This window comes from Myotis yumanensis, unplaced genomic scaffold (genome assembly GCF_028538775.1).
Source record: "Myotis yumanensis isolate MYYU_CA2020_CCGP unplaced genomic scaffold, mMyoYum1.0.hap1 SCAF_17, whole genome shotgun sequence".
NCBI lineage: Eukaryota > Metazoa > Chordata > Mammalia > Chiroptera > Vespertilionidae > Myotis > Myotis yumanensis.
The window spans coordinates 25,561,599-25,576,107 of record NW_027223768.1 but is presented as its reverse complement, the minus strand read 5'-3'; the positions used below and the strand labels follow the sequence as shown (position 1 = coordinate 25,576,107).

At 47.2% G+C, this 14,509-nt stretch overlaps 1 protein-coding gene across 3 annotated transcripts in view; it reads left to right on the top strand.

Annotated features, from left to right (window-relative positions):
• Positions 1–14,509, top strand: part of NIBAN1 (niban apoptosis regulator 1) — a 128,420-nt gene that overhangs the window by 54,652 nt on the left and 59,259 nt on the right. For all 3 annotated transcript variants that reach the window (XM_070396909.1, XM_070396906.1, XM_070396907.1), the window contains exons 4-5: positions 2,175–2,289; positions 5,500–5,667. In XM_070396909.1, coding sequence (XP_070253010.1) covers positions 2,175–2,289; positions 5,500–5,667 — 283 coding nt within the window. The remainder of the gene's footprint in view (positions 1–2,174; positions 2,290–5,499; positions 5,668–14,509) is intronic.

The following is a 14,509-nucleotide window of genomic DNA, read 5'->3' as shown; positions in this document are numbered from 1 at the left end:
ATGCTCCCTTCCTCATGATGTTGCTATGAGGATCAAACAAATGAGTGTATTGAAGCCCTCAGCACATGGCCAAGCACTGGCAGAGCCCGATGTAGAGCAGTTGTCAGTATGATTACTACTAAAAAATTGGGAGGAAACACTCACAGAGCTTCCTCTTATATTTATTATGGTTTTAACCATATTTGGCGCTAATTGAAGTTTCATTTTGAATCAAAACTGGTGTTTTTCCTCTTTTTAGTGTTTTAAAGCTTTCTCCCTCAACTTTCAATTTATTTGCTCATTATTTTCAAGTGAAACTGGATTTTTCAGATACGGTTACTGAATTAGATAATAATAAAGTATTAAAAACTATTTTGCTCATCATTTTCAAATGGTCCAGTTTGGATTTTTAAGATATGTATTTTAAAGATATGATTACTGAATTTGGTAATAAACAAGTGTTAGAAACTTGGAAATTTAAAAAATGGCATGTAGTTTGCCATAATTCCTCCAAGTTTTAATATTTCTTTTATTTAGAGAAGAGTGTTTTTAAAAATTACACCCAAGAGTTACACATTAAGTACCTATAAATTGCCTATTATTTTACTGGGGGTTCGGTTTTGGATGGTAATTAAGTAGGAAAAAATGAAGCATTCTCATTGGATAATAATTTAATTTGTACTTCCTGTACGGTTGCACTGGGCTAGACAGACCCAGGTATGAGTCCTGGGTTTGTCACCTACTCACCGATGGGCCATCGGTAGGTTATTTAACCCGTTTTCTCATTTACAAAAGGGAGATAATAACTAATTCGTAGTGCTGTTTTTAGGATTAAAGGATGCAGTGCTCATAAAAGCCCAGATTGGGGCCTGTTATAACAAATAACATAATTTAGATTTAACACAATTTAGCAATCTCAATCAAACTGCTTCTGAACTTTTTCAAAACCACACAGCTTTCGATTCTTGTCTGTTAGGCTCTGCACCCCTGATGTGCTTACGCAGTTGATTAGTGGATTTCACAACTGTGAAAACAACCTTCTTAGATACGGGAGTTTGTTTTGTTTGGGTCTCTTCAGTCACTACCTTATTGAGGGAGAATGTGTTCTTCTTATCCTGATCACGTTGCCCCAATCAATTATTTTTAGTTATTCCCAAGAGTACCCGCTACATTTGGGTCCCACAGTGGCTTGGTTTCCATTCTCAACTTGCTTTCAGCCTGTTATTTTCTACATTTTGCCTTGACTTAATCCCTGCCATCAGACGCACACACTTAAATTTTATCTTATCTGTATGTCCTTGCGGGCTTATCTGCTTAACAAATACTTTAGTGCCTTAGCAATGCTCACACCTCTTGTACGTTTCCCCAACAGCAGAGCTGTTTGTCTGCTGGCCAGAATTTGTTCTGATGTCATGACCTTGCTATTCCATCCCAGATCATTGGACTGCAAAACAGTCTCATGCCCGCCCGGCCAGTGAGGCTCAGTGGTTGAGCATTGACCCATGAACTAGGAAGTCAGGGTTCGATTCTGGGTCTGGGCGTATGCCTGGGTTGCAGGCTCAATCCCCAGTATGAGGTGTGCAGGAGGCAGTCCATCAATGATTCTCTCTCGTCATTGATGTTTCTTTCCCTCTCCCTTCCTCTATCTGATATCAATAAAAATATATAAAGCAAGCAAACAACAACAACAACAACCCCCCCCCCAAAAAAACAACCAGTTTCGTGTCAGAGGGCAAAGTAGTGGCATATTTATCACAGCAACATTTTTATGTTTTTGGTGACAATCCATGGCAACCATGACTGTAGTTACCTGTCCCACAGTCTCATTAGTCATCGGTCTGCACATGTTGTGTCGTGAATGTCTATCTGCATCATCACCCTTGTGGTTATTAGAATGACTCAGGTGCCGGGGCGCAGGAAGTTACTAAGATGATGCTTTCCTTCATGAATCGCCCTGAGATTAGGGACTCTGACTTCCCATGTTGTGAACATCACACAAAAGTACTAAAGTAAGACCTCGCAAGTAGCAGTTACACAAAACACATTTTTTAAATAAATGGCTCTTACTCAGTGACATAGTGTGGGAATTGCTTATCTCTGAGTTGTCTGTCTGTCTATTTCTAATATTCTGGATATTTTTCAAAAAAATCCAAAAGGGGGAAAATAATCATTCCTTTATGCCTTTCCTTTCCCAGGCCTATCAGAGAGGAGCTGCTCCTAAAAGCCGAATCCTTCCAGCTGGTGGCAAAGTGTTAACCTCCGAAGAGGAATACAATCTATTATCGGACAGGCATTTCCCAGACCCTCTTGGTGAGTGGCTGAGCATTCTTTCCCAAGGCAAATTCTTAGACCTGCTCTGCTTAGGGAGACCAGCCGCTCTCAACCGGGGGAGGAGCATTTCACTCTCCAGGGACATTTGGCTGCGTCTGGAGACATTTTTGGTTGTCACAGCTTGGGAGGATGGCGCTGCAGGCACTTAGTGGGTAGAGGCCCGTGCTTCTGTTAAACCTACTGCAATGCACAGAACAGTCTGACAATGAAGAATTACCTGGCGCACAATATCGATAGTTGCTGAAGTTGAGGGCCTCTGGGTCAGGCACATGCACACCACAGACACATGGGAGATGTGATTGCCCTAATTTAGGTAAACATTGTACCACTTCTGTTATTTTAAACCACATTCAGTAATACACACCTCAGTTGTTACGTTTCTAGTGCTTCAAAAATGGGCCGCTGGTTAGACATCTGGAGGTTTGGGGAATATATTGGTGGCTTTCATAGCTCCACAGACAGCAGAAGTAGACAGGGCCCTGTCTTTGAAAGGTACAACCTCATCTTTCAGTAAGCATGTCAGGGAATATTATTTTTTCTAATGTTAGGAAGATGGGCACTAGAGTATCCTAAATCGACAAAATGTTTTTAACAAGCGTTACAGTAACTCATAGCTAGGGTGTAAAAAAGCAGTGCATTAATTAGCGTATTTATAAATAATAGCTGAATGCTGCCATGGAAAGAGCATGGAACTGAGAATTGGAAGACTGGGTTTCTATCTAGTTCTAACTATGCCATTTAACAAGTGTTCCCCTAGTGTTACTAATCCTCTCTGCTTACTGTTCCTCCAACTCCAGGGCCTTGAACTTAAAAATCTAGAAGGATCTCTCCATCTCCAGTATACTTGGGTTTTCGTTCATTCTATGTTTTCCATGTAGAGAAAGTGATGGATAATATGCCTATATAGGCCAAGTAGTGCATCGCATAGAGATTCATGAACTGTGGATAATGTAATAATCCCATCTGGCTTTGTGTAAATCATGCTCCACAGTAATTACTTGGTTTCTTGAAGAGAGCGCCGGTTCTTATTAATGGGTATAATCATTTTATTAGAATTTACGGAGAAAATATAGTCAGTTTTTCCATTGTTCTTTTGGTGAGGAATGCTTAGCATAGTGTTTTTAATAACACTATTATTAGATTAGTACATGGACCATAAACCTAGATTAAACAAACTATTATTAAGTAATTCAGGCTAAAACAACACTTTATGTGCACTATACATATTATTATATTTTCTTTCAACATCTACTTATATGTCACCGGGGCTCTGGAAATGGGAATATCAACATGCTGACCCTTCAGAATCTCTCCAAAAGGACTTTCCAATGAAATCATTCAGAACACAATATACTTATTGATTTATTGTTGATATCATATCGGAAGGAATGAAAAGGAATAAAAAACACGAGTCCAGTGTGACTAATGCCATTTGGTTCAGGGCTTCGGATTGAGGCATTTCAATGACTTTTTTTTTTCTTCATTATATCTGTGGCCTTCTGAGTTTTAAAAATAGAACATTCTACAGTAGATCGTTTGTGATATCCTTGTGACTCAACTCAGAAAAAAATTCAGACTAATGGCATCTGGAAAATTTCTGTAAAAGGTTAAATGAGAGGTAGCTAGAGACTAACAGGATCTGAGTGGGGTGGCTTTACATGAGTCTCTGGGAATTGATTTTGAGGGAAGAGGTAAAAGTCCCCATTGTTCAAGGCTTTTAAAATGTCCTGGGACAATGTAGCACATTTATTCATTCAACAAACTATAGTCCAGCATCTACTAGGTTCCATGACTGTGCCATGTGCGGAGGATACAAAGATTTGTCAGATGCAATCTCCATCTTCTGGGGGCCCTCGGGCAGTGGTGTAGCTTCCTGGGGATAATCAGTGAGGGAGCTTATCTGAGACGGTGCCCCTCACCCTGAGAGTGGGTGCCAGACATGGAAACAGATCATTACAATCTTTTGGGAGAACAAGGTAGGGAGCACCCACGTCTGTCTGGTGGCAGAGGGAGGTGTCAGCAAAGGCACCGCAGAGCAGGGGGCTGTTGAGTGGACTTTTGAAGGATGAATGAGAATTTTCTGTGGAAAATCATGATGGAAGGGAAGGGAGAAAGTTACTATGAACTGCAGAAGTGATATGCAAAGTCGTGGAGTCAGTGACCACACCTGGGGAGAGTGGAGACTTGAGAGTGGAAACCAGTACAGAACAGGGAACGAGCTCCAACACTTAACGGGGTGGGGGGGGGGCAGGGGGAGGAGGGGGGGGATGGTGGAGAGAAGGTACAGAGGAACCAGAAAAGGTGACAAAGAAGAAGCAGTTTTTAAAAGCATGAAGGACACCAGAGAGACGAGCTCCTGGGAGTCATGGGAAGAGAATGTTTCCAGAAGAAGGTATGGTTAGCAGCATCAGACGTTTCAGATCATGTTCAAAGGATAGATAATAAAGAAGAAGCCACAGGCTGACAGTCAGGGGGGCATTAGTGACCTCAGCAATTTGGTTTCTGGGCTGGAGCGGCAGGAACCAGACTGAGGTGAGAACAGGGGTTGATGGCAAGAAGACAACAAGTGACAGGGAGGAGGGAGAGAGTGCAGGGCCCAGAGCAGACCTGGTGACACGGGGCCTGGGGGAGAGAAGGGGGGCGGTCTGCACAGCTGGACAGAGTGGCTTGCAGAGGACCACTAGGGAAGAGGGAGCTTTGTTGGTGCATTTCGTTGATGTGAGGAGGTTGGGAAAGATTGTGTCCGATGGCCTTGTTTATCCCTGGGGGGTAGGAGGTGAGGCCACCTGCTGGCGGGAGATAGGTGAAGCTGGTGGAGAGATGTGGGAGGAGCCTGGAGACTCAGTCCCTCCTCCCCTAGACATCTCTCACCACCTTTCCATCCCATGGCCCTAGAGCAGTGATGGCGAACCTTTACTTAACTCTGGTGCCGTGTCACATATAGAAATTTTTTGATATTTGCAACCGTAGTAAAACAAAGACTTATATTTTTGATATTTATTTTATATATTTAAATGCCATTTAACAAAGAAAAATCAACCAAAAAAATGAGTTCGCGTGTCACCTCTGACACGCGTGTCATAGGTTCGCCGTCACTGCCCTAGAAAGTTCCCTTCACAGCCTGAAATAAGTATTTTAAATAACAGACGCACAGTACCAAACATCTTTGTGTTTTCCATATTTCCGTAGCATCCAATGAGAAGGAGAGCACCCCGCCCTTTGTGGTCCCGCCGAAGGATTTCCCCGTGTACCTGTGGCAGCCGTTCCTCAGGCACGCCTACTTCTGCTTCCAGGAGGCCGCTGAGCAGAAGAAGTTCCACGCTCTCCTGAGCGACTGCATCCGGCATCTGAACCAGGGTACGCACCTCTGCCCTCTTGTCCCCAAGCTAAGCAAGAGTCTTGCACTCAGGGAGCGAGGCCAACGTACTGACTGTTTAGCCCGGTCCAGAGGCCTCGGTGAGACAGAATGTGGAGCAGGTATCTGATGGCACCTGTAGGCACGCATTTGAGGCGCCTTCTTCGCACGTGCAATTTTGCATATAATTCATCCTCCTTCTTTTCCCTGATTATTAAAAGTCTAAATGACAGCAAGAACATGTCACTTGTCCCTGACAAAATCCTAGTCCTTATGACATTTATTGTTTATTCCCTTCTTTATTTCCGAATACGAGTTACTCAAAACTTTAAGATGCATAAGAATCACCTAGAGCAGCAGTCGCCAACCTTTGGACCTCATGGGCCACCGGTTGGCGACCACTGACCTAGAGAACTTAAATGCAGATTTGGGGGCTCCATTCCCAGCTATTCGGATGGACTGGGTCTGTTGCAGGCCCTACATTTTGTTCTTCTGACAAACTGCCAGGGCTGGTGGTATCGCAGGTTCATGGACCACACCTGTAGCAGTGTAGCTTCAGACCACTGTGCTCAAGGTATGGATGTAATTTATGTCTAGAATAAAGACTTTTCATTCTGATATGTCACGCTTTTGCTGAATGGATGTGAATGCTGGTTTTCTGGACTCCATGAAGCCTCCAGTTACACCTACTTCACAAGATAACTTAGTTCTGAAAGTTAATGTGATAGAGAGTAGCTAGAGGTCACTACATCGTGAAGAAGGGAGCCCAGTACTTCAGTCTCTTGAGCAGGTAACATTGGAGTTATCACCTCACCCCCCGTGCCTTTATTTCCTAATAGGGCCAGTTTCATTGTGCACTTACTTTAAAGTTCTGGGGTTTCCCCGAGAGTGTCAGCCCCACAGAGAAAAAAAATCGCCAGCCAGTTTTTGATGTTAGCTTGCATATGGATAGACCAATGGAAAAAGATAAGGTCACTGTATTTTGCTATAGCAACTCTGAGCAACATTAGTCATAATATTGTCTCATAATCAGTTGGGGACTTTATAAAAATGGTACCTAATTAATATCTTGCCTTGTGGTTTAGATGTCTTAGAGACAAAGGCTCGCCCAGCACCGCCTGCTCTATCTGGCTCATTTTCCAGTGCGCTTCCACCTCTGTGTCCGGGCTCTGGTCTAGTACAGACATGCAGTCGGCACTAAAAGCAACCACCACAAGCTTCCCTAAGCAAAGGATATTCTGGGCCCAGCCAGATGGGACTTGCTTCATTCCCCTTCCATGGACATAATAGGAATTTCTCTGGGGAGTCGCTAGCCTGCCTTTAGACTCCATTTATGGTAGGTTTGAGTCGATTCAAACCAGCTCTGCTCTCCAGTATGCTCTCAAAGGCACTAAGATAATGAGGTCTAGTCACATTGCCCTGCTTCTATGTCGCATTCCTCTGTCCAGAAGCCTCTTTTCCTCACTGATGCTTCCTGCAGGCTTCATGTGACTTGGCAGTAGCTCTAATCCGAGCCAGGGACCATCAGAACACTGTAGGGAATGGTCCTTGCCTGTCCCGTGCCGATGAGCTCATGGGTCTTTCCCTTCTCTCCTCTGTGTCTGTGTTTTTGACAGCACAAAGCACCACTCATCTTCACAGAATCGTTTTTTAAAATTTGTTTCCATCTCTACCTGTTATTCAATGAGAGGTTTCGCAGACTCCTAGTTGACTATTATTCATTTCACGGTTACCAGGAGAGTTTATAAATAGATGTAATGTTAGGGCTGTGATACAGGCCAGAAACCCTGAGGGGCCTTCAGGAGGCTGCTGACTTCTGCCCCAGGTAGCGAGAGTCAGTGCTGTCTCCCTGCTTCTCTGGCGCCATTGGCTCAGGCCACCAGGCCCCTCTGTTGAGAAGTAGGTCTGAGATATTCTAGCAGCGGAGGCTGGGCTACTGTTGATCCCATCCACTCACAAGTCCTCAGGGATCTTCCCCTCCCCCCAGTTTTATTGAGATATAATCTACACTAATAAAAGAGAAACATGGTAATTGGCGTATGACCGCTACCCTTCCGATTGGCTAATCAGCGTATCCTTATGCAAATTAACTGTCAGCCAAGATGGCAGCCGGCAGCCAGGCAGCTGGAAGCGAACGTGAGGCTTGCTTGCTCCAGTGACTGCAGACTCCAACGTTCCCCGCCTGACTTGCCGGACTCTGAGCTGGCAGTTTGAAACATTCTAACAAATATAGCCGGCTGGGATCTCAGAGCTGAAGTTATACATTGTTTCGATTATAGAACGGCAAACAAACCAGCAGCGGAAGCCTCAGAGCTAGAGCCAGAGCTAAAGCTGGCCCAGAAGAAAAAAAAAAAAAGAAAAAAAGGAGTGGTTGGGAGCTTCAGTCAAAACCCCTAGCCTGAAAGCAGTCCTCAGCCCCTCACCCAGACTGGCCAGGCACCCCAGTGGGGACCCCCACCCTGAAGGGTGTGTGACCAGCTGCAAACAGCCATCATCCCCTCATCCAGGCTGGCCAGGCACCCCAGTGGGGACCCCCACCCTGATCCAGGACACCCTTCAGGGCAAACCAGCCAGCCCCCAGGCCTCTATCCTATATAGTAAAAGGGTAATATGCCTCCCAGCACAGGGATAAGCGGAGCCACGAGGCCTCCTGGCACCAGATCAGCATGACAGGGGGCAGCGCCCAAACCCCCTGATCGCCCTGCGGCTCTGTGTGTGACAGGGTGTGGTGTCCCAACCCCCTGATCGGCCCTGCTCTGTGTGTGACAGGGGGTGGTGCCCCAACCCCCCCCCCCCCCCACGGGCCCTGCTCTGTGTGTGACGGGGTAGAGCCATAACCTCCCCATCGGCCCTGCCCTGAGTGTGACAGTGGGGGCGCCCCAACCCCCTGATTGGCCCTGCTCTGTGGGTGACAGGGGGCGGTGCCCTAACTCCCCTATCGGCCCTACTCTGTGCGTGACAGGGGGCAGCTCCCCAACCCCCTGATGGGCCCTACTCTGTGCGTGACAGGGGGGAGCTCCCCAACCCCCTGATGGGCCCTGCTCTGTGCGTGATGAGGGGGGGGGCAGTGCCCCAACCCCCTGATTGGCCCTGCTCTGTGAGTGACAGGGGGCAGTGCCCCAACCCCCTGATGGGCCCTGCTCTGTGAGTGACAGGGGGCAGCGCCCCAACCCCCTGATTGGCCCTGCTCTGTGCATCACAGGGGGTGGCGCCGCAACCTCCCCATTGAACCTGCCTTGAGTGTGACAGGGGGCGGTGCCCCAACCCCCCAATCAGCCCTACCCTGAGCGTGACTGAAGGTGGCATCGCAACCTCCCAATCTGCCCTGCTCTGTGCATGACGGGGCGGCGCCCCAACTCCCCAATCGGCCCTGCTCTGAGCCTGACCAGGGGCTGCACCTAGGGATTGGGCCTGCCCTCTGCCACTCAGGAGCAGGCCTAAGCCAGCAGGTCATTATCTCCCGAGGGGTCCCAGACTGCGAGAGGGCACAGGCCGGGCTGAGGGACCCCCTCTTCCCCCCCGAGTGCACAAATTTTTGTGCACCGGGCCTCTAGTCTATACATATAAAAAGCCAGCGACTGTAACAACCATAATGACTGTAACGACTGGTCGCTATGACACCCACTGTGGCCAGCGAACCGGCCTGATTAGGGGGTGGGGCCGGCCGGCCAACTTCCTGGCCCCTTTCCCTGCCTGTCCGCCCCTAATTGAACTCTCCCACCTCGATCAAGATCAGGACCGCCTGGCCAAATCCCCCTCACTTCCCGCCCCCCCCCGCCCCCCCCCCCCGCCCCCGGCCAGCCCACCCCACCATGATAGGCCCACAGTCCCTCCCCCGGGGCCAACCCATCCCTGAGAACCCCCCCCCCCCACCCCAATAGGGGTCAGGGCCAGCCTGGCAACCTCCTGCAGCCCCTCCCCCTGGCCGCCCAACCCCTGATCACACCTCCCACCCCAATAAGGGGCAGGGCTGGCCAGCCAACCTCCTGCAGCCCCTCCCCCCAGCCGGCCCTGACCCCTATGGACCCCCCACCACCCTGATTGGTCTGCAGCCCCTCCCCCCCCGCCTGGCCCACCCAGATCGGTCCCCCACCCCGATCAGGGGCAGGGCCAGCCAGCTAACCACCCATGGCCCTGCCCTCAGGCTGCTCGCCCCCCATCGGCACCCCCACCACATTCAGGGTAGGGGCCAGCCAGCCCACTGCACACAGCCCCTCCCCATGGCTGGCCCAGCCCCCAATTGGCCCCCAACCTCAATTGAGGGTGGGGCCTGCCGGCCAATCACCCATGGCCCCTTCCCCCAGTCACCGGCCCTGATCAGGCCCAATCAGGGTGGGCTGGCTGGCCAACCTCCGCCATCTCCTACTCCTGATAGGCCCAGCCCACTCTGACCTGATCCCACCTGTGCACAAATTTGTGCACTGGGCCTCTAGTTGACTTATAATATTGTATTCCTTTGAGGGGTATGACATCATGATTTGATATACGTATATAGTACATAATGATCACCACAAAAATTTTAGTTAACTTCTATCACCTCACATACTTATAATTTTATCTTGTGAGGAGAACTTTTAGGATCTACTCTCTTGGCAGCGTTTAATATACAGTACAGTATTGTCAACTGTGGTCACCTGTAGCATATTACACCCCCAGAATGCATTTTATAATTGGAAATTTATACCTTTGACCCCCTTTCACTCATTTCCTCCACCTTCTACCCCCTGCTTCTGCAGCTACCAATCTGTTCTCTGTTTCTATGAGTTTGGTTTTTTATTTTTAAGATCTCAAATGTAAGTGAGATCCTACAGTGTTGTATTTCTCTGTCTGACACTGTAGCATAAAGCCCTCAAGGGATATTCGAGGGGAGATCATTTCATTGCCTTCCTGGTAAGTTCCACCAAGGATGTCAGTTCCCAGCAAATGTCCCTTAATGCTCAAATCCCACCACAAAGCAGCCCACTTGCCCCGGGAGTTCTGGGTTCGAACTGGACTTGGTATCTATGTCCATTTATTTTGAATCCAGAATTGCTTCTCTTGTTTCTCCTTGTGGGTTGGGTTCTTTTCCTATTTAACCCTGACGAAGGGCCTGATTACAGCCTGTTCTTGGACAAAATGTCGTAAGTTAGGTAAGGACAGAGATGGCTCTCTGTTCCTTCTTCCTTCAAGAGAGGAAGCTGCCTCTGGCTGCCTCAAAGATGATTTACACTTCTAAGGAGCACAGAGGTGTGTGCATTACTTCTGGCACCTCTTCATTGAACAGCCATAATAAAACTCCACGGTTCATCTTGAGCAGAAACATTTTCGCCAACACACTGGACTAAATAGCCAGCTCATTGCATGACATGTGCCTAGAGTGCTGGGGGAACCCCTGGACCGCTGGGGCTGGCCCCCAGCACTAGAGCACCTGCTGACCCTGTCCTTTGGAACTACTCTCCAATCCCTTGTCTCTGATGAGGGAAGGCCAGGATCTAACTGTCCACTGACACAAAATGGGAACTTACATAAAACCACGGCATTCCAAGATGGTTCTGATGGCCCAAATTCAGTCCTATTCTTCAGCACTTTGTTTGCAAGATATTGCATTTATACCACATTGTAGTTTAGAGGGATATAGTTAAAACTCTTAGCAAATGTAGAGGGCTGAACACATGCAATGTGGAATAATGGTCATTATTAATGTGCATCTGTCCTTGCAGCTCAGGGTAATCATTTCTTGGCATGGGAACTTGCAGGGAAGGGGGAAAGTGTTTCTGGCAGGCAGAGGAGGATAGGAGGGGGCCAAGAAGAGGGAGCATGGACCATTAGCAGAACGGAAAGGATTTTGTGGGACTGGTGCTTAGAGAGGAGATAGAAGCCAAGTGAGGATGGGAAGATGGGCGTGATCCAGGTTGTAAAGGGCTTTGCAATGCATATTAAGGGATTTGCACTTTATTCTAACAGCAGCAGCAGGAAACCATTAAAGGGTTTCAAGCAGATAAGCAACTCAGTCATAGATTCATTTCAGAAAGGTCACACTGGCTGGTGTGTGGTCAGTGGGTGGGAGGCTTGCAGGCTGAGGTGCCAGGAGGCCACTTAGGAAGCTTTGACAGGCAACAGATAGTGGTAGCTTGCACGGAAGAGGTGACTGTAGAGATGGCGAAAGGTGGCTGGACTAGAGAGACATCCAGGAAGTAGAATCAACAGAAATTAAGGGTAGATAATGTGGGGAGGGAGGCGGGAAACCCAAGGAAGTGCCCTCCTTTCTGCCATTCTCTGCGGTGGAGACCTTGCGGGAGAAGGAGTAGGTTCCCGGGAGAGCGGTTGATGTCCAGCATTGCAGATGTTGAGAAGGAGACATCTGGGACAGCCAGGCGAGGAAGTCTCTTAGATGCCCGGGCAAGGTCGGAAAGTGGGAGCAAAATCTGCCATGGAGACACAAGTGGGAAGTCAGCAGCCTGGCTGTGGTCATTGAAGACCCGGCTGACTGTGAAGAAGGCACAGGCTGTCTTCTCTCTCTGTATCCCTGGCCATTGGCCAAGGGCCTAGCGCCTGGTACAGGCTCTGAGATATGTCCACCCTCCATCCTTAGGTAGATTTGCAAACATGCCCATGCAGGAAAAAGCTCGGGGCATGCGTGTTGGTGCCGCTTAAAGATGTTTGCACTCAAAATCGAAGCATTTGAGTAAAACGGATTGGTGCTTTTGTGTGAAGTACTAACTTATTCACTCACTACGTGGATGTGGGAATTTACTATTGAAACTTTAAGAAACATATTTATTAGGAATACAGAGCCCTTGTGAAATTCGGTGACTCAGGCACTCTGACTCACCCTCTTCATACTCAATTGCCAGCATCTCTTCTGTATTTCCTTGCTGCCGCCCTAATTTGGGACTCATATAAAACATTCCCACAAGGCTGTTCGTTGATCTTCCTTTTGCCAATTACTGCCATCTCCTTCTCCATGTGACCGATAAATCATCTTTAAACACAGTTTCTGCTTAAAATCTTTCAGTGGCACTGCTACTGTCCAACAGATGGAACACTTCATTCTGAAGAGACTGAGTGGTTGTGTCTGGTTTCCTACTATTCTCGAGCATAAGCCTCCTTTCCCCCAACCTTGCTGCACCACCCCTCCTGCCCAAGTCCAACAGAAGTTTTATGTGCACGTCTTTGGCCTTTTAATACACCTGGAACACCCATTCCTCACCTGTTCAAATTATCTTGCTTCTTCAAGAGAACAAGCTTTATAATCTGACCCCTACCAGGAAGGCCACAGGGAGAACTTCGCTAGCACCTATTATCTGCCCCACTGATCGAATACTCACTGCCTTACATGATTCCTTGCCTTGTGGTCCTATTCCTCTAACTCTATCCAAGTGCCTCAAGGGAAATCTCGTGTCATCCTTTGTATCCCCCTGTAGCGGTCAGATAGCTCGTGTTTCATAAAATGGTTTGAAGACACTAATGACTTAGTAACTTAGTACTAAAGTCAAGCTGATTTCAGAACTTAAGTAGGATTTTGGGGATGACAGTTATAAATAAATGTGGTTTGGCCTAATTCAGTGGTTCTCAACCTTCCTAATGCCGCGACCCTTTAATACAGTTCTTCATGTTGTGGTGACCCCCAACCATAAAATTATTTTCGTTGCTACTTCATAACTGTAATTTTGCTGCTGTTATGAATCGTCATGTAAATATCTGACATGCAGGATGTATTTTCATTGTTACAAATTGAACATAATTAAAGCATAGTGATGAATCACAAAAACAATATGTAATTATATATGTGTTTTCCGATGGTCTTAGGCGACCCCTGTGAAAGGGTCGTTCGACCCCCAAAGGTTTGCGACCCACAGGTTGAGAACCGCTGGCCTAATTGATACACACATTGGGATGAATGAGTGAAGGAGTTTGTCAATATGTCACCATCCACTGGATGAATGGTGATTCTGGAGAGGAGATGGAATGCTGCCAAGTTTTGTTCAGCAGCACTGTGCTGGCTTGAAGGACAGCTAGGACGACCATTAAGCCAATGCGAGTGTCCCCATCACCATGAACACTGAGGAAGAAGAGACAGTAGAATATCTGGGAAGCATGAAGGCACGTGGGTTGAAAAAAATATAGTATAAAAGAAGAGCCCAGAGGATTTTTGTTGTTGTTGTTGTTTATCCTCACTCAAGGATATTTCCATTGATTTTTAGAGGGAATGGCAAGTAGGAGGAGAGATACATTGATTGGTTGCCTCCCACATGCACCATGACCAGGCTGGGGATGGAGTCTGCAACCAGAACCTTGACTGGAATTGAACCCAGGACCCTTCAGTCCATGGTCTGACGCTTTTATCACTGAGCCAAACTGGCTAGGGCCCAAAGGATTTTGATGAAAAGAACACAATCATAAAATGACACTCTGCAAGCCTCTACTTCAAGATGACTGTTCAATCTCCCATGACAATTATGACATTCTAGAGTGCTTGTGATGGAGTGAGTCTTAAAACAGTGATTAAGCTCTGGAATCGGTTGCTGTTGAGATTATATGCCTGAGCTCTTATCCCAGAAATCCCATGTTAAATCAAATGCCTTTATTACATTTAATTTTGACACTTGCACGATTTAGTTCAATATTGAATCAAATTGAATTTTAAAACACAAAAGGATCTCGCAATGCAAATTAGAGCAAATCCTTTCTGGCATGTTCATTTGAGCACAACGTTCTGTACTCTTCAGCACTCAACAGCAGATCTCAAATCTATTTTCACTAATTGAATTTCTACTCAGAGCAGTATCTTCTCAGCCCATCATCATCATCTGTGAAGCAAGTTCATTATTTGAGGGACTCAGTGTCTGATGTGGGCATCTATTA